Source organism: Echinops telfairi, unplaced genomic scaffold (assembly GCF_000313985.2).
Source record: "Echinops telfairi isolate 266 unplaced genomic scaffold, ASM31398v2 ScPeMD7_11;HRSCAF=52, whole genome shotgun sequence".
Taxonomy (NCBI): domain Eukaryota; kingdom Metazoa; phylum Chordata; class Mammalia; order Afrosoricida; family Tenrecidae; genus Echinops; species Echinops telfairi.
The window spans coordinates 41,393,977-41,401,274 of NW_022103908.1; the positions used below are offsets into that span (position 1 = coordinate 41,393,977).

At 48.5% G+C, this 7,298-nt stretch overlaps 1 protein-coding gene across 1 annotated transcript in view; it reads left to right on the forward strand.

The window, feature by feature from the left end:
* Nucleotides 1–1,244: 1,244 nt before the first annotated feature.
* Nucleotides 1,245–7,298, forward strand: part of POLR1B (RNA polymerase I subunit B) — a 20,358-nt gene continuing 14,304 nt past the window's right edge. The window contains exons 1-6 of the mRNA XM_004707935.2: nt 1,245–1,421; nt 3,282–3,449; nt 3,700–3,846; nt 4,778–4,910; nt 5,690–5,826; nt 7,051–7,274. Coding sequence (XP_004707992.1) covers nt 1,245–1,421; nt 3,282–3,449; nt 3,700–3,846; nt 4,778–4,910; nt 5,690–5,826; nt 7,051–7,274 — 986 coding nt within the window. The remainder of the gene's footprint in view (nt 1,422–3,281; nt 3,450–3,699; nt 3,847–4,777; nt 4,911–5,689; nt 5,827–7,050; nt 7,275–7,298) is intronic.

The following is a 7,298-nucleotide window of genomic DNA, read 5'->3' on the forward strand; positions in this document are numbered from 1 at the left end:
CCTTCTAAAGGCCCAAACCAAACTCAATTCTGAGGCCCAGAAGAATTGAGACCCCTGTGGGCTTCTGAGAAAGCCAAGGCTTTCTTCCTCCTAGCAGCTGGCAGGTTTGAACTGCTGACTTTGTGGTGAACAGCCCAGTGGTAGGCCATCAGGGCTCCTTCCCTGAAATACGAGAGAGGGCAAGAGGGTACTTTTGGGCGAGGTGGATAGTTCAATACCTTAATTGTGGGTGCTGGTTCTGTGGATATATATATATGGCCATGGGTGTGTATATATGTAAAATCTCATCAACGAGTGAATTTTACATTTGCAGTTTATTGAATGGCATTATACTTCAATAAACCTTTTTTTTTTAGCACACAAAACTTTGAAGTCAAAAGACCTCTGCTAACTTTCCCTCTTAAATTTGTATTCTGGTGTGATAAGGTACTCATAGATAAGGTGACTCACAGGGACCCAAAAAGATCATAAGACTGGATGTCCCTTGAGGGGCTTTCCTGCCCCCTTACCCACTCTCGGAGTCCCGGGGGTGCAGAGGTTACTCATTAGGCTGCCATCTGCATGATCGTCATCGGCAGTTCGAAGGCACCAGCAGCTCTGTGGGAGAAAGACCACTTTCTACTCCTGAACACAGTTTCAGTCCTGGAAGCCTACAGAGGGTCACCAGGTTCGCAGCTAGGTTTGGTTTTGTTTTTCAAACCCCACCCCACCTCAACCCCAGGACGCCGGTCCAGTAGGTGGCGGGAGAAGGACGGTGTGGGGCCGCTGCCCCGGACGGGCCTCCGTCACGCCAGGGTTGGGCGAGAGCGTGCGCTTAGACTGGTGACCACCAACATCCGTCTTCATCGCAGACACGACGCTACCTGGGTGTCGAATCAGAGTCAAAACGGCATGGGGTCAGAAAGCCGACGGGAGAGGAAAGATGTTTGGACACACCCTTCTCAGTCCAAGCAGCCCTGTGGGGCAGTGAATTAAAGGTTGGGCGGCCAGAGACTACACGTTGAATCGAACGTGGAACGGATGCCCACCTCCCGTCTCTTGCAGAGGAGGGATAGATTGGACCGGGCAGAGAAGAGAAGGGGCGGGCCTGCCACTCGGGATCTGTGTGCAGTTTTCTAAGTCGACGAACTACATCCAGGGCGGAGGAACAGAGAACTACATTTCCCAGCAGGCCACGGGGCCGGAAGTTCTTCCCGGCGCATGCGGAGCAGTCTCTGGGGCGCCGCGTGCTGGCGAACGGACGCATGGAGGCGGGCGGCCGGTGGCGGCACCTTCCCAGTGGGCCTAGCCTGAAGCACTTGACCGACCCCTCTTACAGGCTCCCGCGGGAGCAGCAGAAGCCCGCGCTGCAGGAGCTGACGCGGGCACATGTTGAGTCCTTCAACTACGCCGTGCGAGATGGCCTCAGCCACGCGGTGCAGGTGAGCGCGGCGACTTCCCTTCAGCGCGCGCGTCCCCAGCGCAGTTTGCTGAATCGAGACGAAGCTGGAAGCGGGCGGAGAAGTGGGGCTGGCAAGCTGCGGAGGGAAGCGAGCCGGTGGGCTGGGGAGCAGGGTGCGGGACTGGAAGGGGGAGGGCCCGGAGCGCGGGGCTAGGGGAGGGTGGAGAGCGGCGGGGGCGGGGCCCGTGGGGGCAGTGCCGGGGGCAGGGGTCCCAGAGACATGGCCTCGGGAGGTCACCGCTTAACCCCACTAACTCTGAACTCCTTGATAATGCTCAGTTTTAACTTTCCTGGGTACGCGGGAGCCGAGTTGGGAGAAGATGTTCTCTCGAGTTCTGGATGTCTATGGGATTGCTAAGGGGCTACAGTGTTTTCAGGGGAAGGTTGTAGGTGTTATGGGAGGAAGTGACCCGTTTGGGGTATGCCTCTCCACACGCATGTACATTGCTGAACCCCTTAGGTCTGCCCCTGGAAGACTTGCCCCCAAAGGTTCAGATCTAGTTGTAGGTAGGCTTCAGTTGCCCCCTAGAGCTTTAAAGAAAGAAGCTACTGGACCCCTGCACAGAGTGAGGCAGATGTTGAGGAAGATGGAAATAGGTAAGGCAAGCTTTCTTCCCGTGCGCCCCCCAAAATAGGTCCCCCTCTTGAGTGGAAAGTGGAAACGGTGTCATAGCTTTCCTGGGTAGCATATGGTTAACCTGAGTTCAGGTGAGGAAGGTGAAGGAAGGGCTCAGGTGATTACCGTGCAGCTGTCTCCAGGTTTGGGGGCCGTCTTGAGCGCTCAGCATCATTGTGAGGGGCTGGAAGGAGGACTTGAAATCCCTACTGGCCAGTAATCTAGAGAACTGCTCTGGGAAGGGGGAGTTCTCCTGGCTGCAAAAAGTTGGCGAGAAAACTCCAGTATCCTTGAATTTGATTTTTGTCTGTTTCTTTTAAACAAACTTTTTGAAGCCGCATCATACTTCTGTCATATATCTGACAGTGTATCTGACTCTCTTACTTAAATAATCTATTAAGTATGAAATGTCTTACACAGTTTACTTAGAAAGAAATTTCTAAAGTATCCCTAACCTTAGCTAAAACTTTAGAATATAGGAAACGTTTCAAAAGTGTTCAGTAGACAAGTTGTACTGCTTGTATGCCCAGGCACAGCATTCCTAATTTCAAAGCAGTTTGTTGGACGATGATGAAGTTGCAGAGATTACTGCAAGTCTCCCGAAGGAAACGTCTCTGAGTTACGGTACTTGCTGAAGCTTGAGTGAACCCCTCAGAAGTCACTTTAAATTATGCTTGAAACTCTTTACCATAGACAATCCTAGAAAGAAGAATACACAAACACGTTTTACTAGCACAATTTCACATATCTCACTGCTGTTGAGTCAGTGCAGACTCCTAACGACCCTATAGGACAGGGTAGAACTGCCCCTGTGAGTAGTTTCCGGGACTGTAACTCTTTACGGGAGTAGAAAGTCTAATCTTTCTCGCAAAGCTACACAGTTACATCCTAGAAATAAAACAGACATAGAAAAGAAGCCCTGGTGGGGAAGTGGTTACGAATTGGGCTGCAATCCAAAGGGCCCGAAGTTCCAAACCACCAGCCGCTCTTTGGGAAGAAGATGGGGATTTCTACTCCCATAAACAGTGTCAGAAATTCATGGGGACAGTTCTACCCTGCCTTGTAGGTTGACTAAGAGTTGGCATCACCTTGATGGCAGTGACTTTTTGAGTTGGTATATAACATTAAAGTTATCCATACATATAGAACAGGTAGGATTGGAAAGGACATGCGGGATTGGAGAGACAGTGTCTTGTGAATGTAATCTTGTGAATTGTATTTCAGGCCATTCCTCCCTTTGAATTTGCTTTCAAAGATGAGCGCATCTCTCTTACCATTGTGGATGCTGTTGTCAGTTCACCCACAGTTCCAAAGGGGAGCATCTGCAAAGAGCTCAAAGTTTACCCAGCAGAATGCCGGGGCCGCAGAAGTACCTACCGGGGAAAGCTGACAGTGAGTACCAGTGACACTTCACGGCTCTCATATAGCACTTCTTTGAGTATGAGGCTGACGGTACCCGATAGAGTTTATACCGGATTCTGTTGGCTTATATCTACAAGATCTCATCTTCTGAATTTGAACCATTAAATCATTTAGCATGTGGAGCGTTTTTTCCCCCTCATTATTTAGAAATTTTTATTTGTTCTTGAAGATCTAGATGTTTTCTTTAATAATTTTTTTCTTAATCTCTATTTTCATGTAGGCTGATATCAGCTGGTCAGTGAATGGAGTCTCAAAAGGAGTCATTAAGCAGTTTCTCGGGTATATTCCTATCATGGTGAAGTCCGAGCTTTGCAACTTGCACAGTCTGCCTCCAAAAGCCCTCATCGAGCACCACGAGGAACCCGAGGTGACTGCAAGGAGCCGCGTGACCTAATAGTAGAGGCCTGGCCAGGGAGTGAAAGGAGGACGTGAGGCTTGTCGGGGCTCATCAGTTCTTCCTCTGCGTCAGTTTCCCCATAGCTTAAATGGGGCTTATCAAATGAAGACGGGCTCCATCATTAGAAAACACTGTTACAGGGGAGGAAATGTCTGCTTTATTCACAGTGGCATTCGTTGAGTATTGTTAGTCATTTCTGCCCCTTTCCTCCAGCATTTCTCTCATCGGTGTTAGGTGTCCTTTGCAGTGCTTGGAGAAATGATCAGCGTGCACAGGCTCCACCAGGGACCAGGAGACCGTGTTAGGGAACAGAGAAGGGCTTTCAGTGTCAAGTCTGGGTTTAATCCCAGCCCTTCCACTTGCCAGTTGTGGCGCTTAGGGAAGTTTATTATCTTTAGACTTCTCTGGTGATCTGAGTATTTCTTTAAATGTCCTTTGAAGACCTAAGCCATTTCAGGGAGCAAGAAGGCAGCTTAGCCTAAACCTCCTAGTAGGGCAAAGTACCCTGATTTACACCCGTATTTCTTTCCCACGCCCATGTAAAAAACAGCAACCAAAAAACATTTCCAGGGTTAGTGCCAATTCATGGCAGTCTCGTGTGCTACAGAGGAGAACAACTTCCTGTGGTTTTCTTGGCAGTACTTTTTGTTGTTGTTTGAAAGGGAAGTCATTTGTGTAGAATCAAATCATCAGATCTCTCTTCTTCACCACCCAGGGACTGTTCTAAGTCCCTAGAAACACCACCTTCTACTGGAGACTGCATTTGCACGCAGAGAATATTTCCAAGGGGTCCCTTCGACTTGTGTATACTACAGCATGTTGCACTCCGGTTAATGTGTACACGTAGTAATGTATCTTTGTTTTCTCTTTTTGTCTAACACTAATCCATCTGTTTTGTCAGGAGATGGGAGGCTATTTTATAATCAACGGCATTGAGAAAGTCATCCGGATGTTGATTATGCCACGGAGAAATTTCCCCATCGCCATGATAAGACCTAAATGGAAAAGTAGAGGGCCTGGCTATACTCAGTATGGTAAGTCCCGCTGATTGATGAGGTGTTCTTTCAGAAAATGAGGCTTTTTAAAATAGAGATGCCGTTTGTAATTTTTTTATTAAGCATTTCTTTGCTAAGGTTTCTTGGTGGAAAGCCTATTTTATGTTCCAATTTTGGGGACTGAAAGAGCCTGTGTATGTAGTATGTTACTGCTATGAAGAAGGCTGGCCTGACTTGGCTGGGGGTGGGGGTGGGGATGCGACCTGTGCCTCTGATCTGTCTACATCAGCCTCTCTTAGTGATATATGAATTAACTCCAGATATTTTTTTTAAAAGAATTTCTCTCATTGTAGTCATAACCTACATGTAGCCGAGGATAACAGCATCAGCAAGTCAAAACCTTACTTATTTATTCTTTTGTGTCAGTTCATGCAGTCTTAGTGATTTTTATCTGAAGCTAAAAGAAAACCTAAAATTCTACCTTTATTCATTTGAGGTGTTTGCTGAAGCCCTCATATCCTTGCCAGACTCCGCGGGGTCCTCGGGAAATCAAGGGCCAGCAGCACGGTGTCTGCTCTTGAGGAAAATGCAAGTCTGGTTAAACTCATAGCCTTGGTCCTTTAGATATGTGGTTCCCAACTGAGGATATTTTTCGCCTTGGGGCAATGTCTAAACACTTGGTTATTGGTCTTGTTCAACTTAGTGATTTGGCTCTTAATTATGCCTAAAAGGGTAAAATAATTCAGGGGGGAAAAAAGATTGAAGCAGTGACAGTATTGCTGAAGTTTCTGGCTTCATCCTCTCACTGGTTTGAATAGGCATCTCAATGCACTGCGTGAGGGAGGAGCATTCTGCTGTCAACATGAACCTTCACTACGTGGAAAATGGCACGGTTATGTTAAACTTTATTTACCGGAAAGAACTGTTTTTCCTCCCTCTGGGATTTGCACTGAAGGTATGTTTTAATGGATATGCTTGGTTAGATTTGACGAGATGCTACTTGGAGATAGAAGCCTGTGCAGACTGAATGGGTTCTCCTTATTAAAGTACACAACCCCCCAAAAAGTACACAGCCTACTAGTTTCTCGAGTGCTCCATAACAAATTATGTCGAAATTCAGCTCATGGCCTCCCTAAATGTTTATTTCACACAGTTCTGGGGGTCAGAAATCTGGGGGCATTCGCCTGGGTGGTTCTGCACAACCTGGGGTCGCAGGTTGCTGCATGGTCACTCAGATGGTTGGCAAGTCAGTGCTGGTTATTGGAGGGTAATCTTGGCTACACTTCATGTGGACTTTTCCACAGGCTGAGTGAGATTCCTGTTGTAGACCAGGGGTTCTCAGCCTTCCTAATGTCGCGGCCCTTTAATGCAATTCCTCATGCTGTGGTGATCCCCCCCAACTATAAAATTATTTTCATTGCTACTTCATCCCTGTCATTTTGCTACTGTTATAAATCGGGTGACCCCTGTGAAAGGGTTGTTCGACCCCCAAAGGGGTCACGACCCACAGGTTGGAAACCGCTACAGTAGACGGGGACCTGAGAGAACAAGGCGGAAGTCGCGCTGCCCTGGTGACCTCACTGTGAAGGGCTCACATTGCCTTTACCTCTTGCTCTCTCGCTCCTCACACAAGCTGGCCTGACTCAGACTGAGACCACACGCCGCTGTGAGTGCGGGGACCAAGGCCCATTGGAGGCCACAGTGGTGTCTGGCCATCACACCAATGGTGCCTTCCAAGAGTTCACTTCATGTCAGCTCGGATTTCCTGGGTGCAGACAGTTCTGTTTTTCATAAATTTAAGATTCGTGACAGCCCTGCATGCAGCCGGTCTGTCGGTACTGTTTTCCCAACAGGATGTGCTCCCTTTGTGCGACACCGTCACCCTTTGCCCACCCTCACCCTGCGTGGGCTTGTGTAGCATGCTGGTGCCCCCCCGCCGCCCGCCCCCAGACCAGAGCCATCATTTGGTGTGCACCGGGAAACCACAACATTCGGGGGCTCGCTTTACTGCCACGTTGCCTTGATTGCAGTGATGTGGATCTGAACTCACACGAGCTCTGAGGTGTGCTTGTGCTAAAATGAAAGTAGAAAGAGTAGGAAGTGTTTCTAAATGAGGAAAATGGTTTGGTTATTATGAATGAACAACTGAAATGAAAACATTACCACCCCTGTGTGCTAGGCACTTGTCAGTTTTTCCGACTACCAGATTTTTAAGGAGCTCATCAAAGGGAAAGAAGACGACTCCTTCTTCAGGAACTCTGTGTCTCAGATGTTACGGATTGTCACCGAGGAGGGCTGTGCCACACAGAAACAGGTCCTGCGCTATCTCGGTGAGAGCTTCCGAGTAAAGCTCAACCTTCCCGAGTGGTACCCCAGTGAACAAGCGGCGGAGTTTCTGTTTGAGTAAGTGTGCTGTTTCCAGGGCGG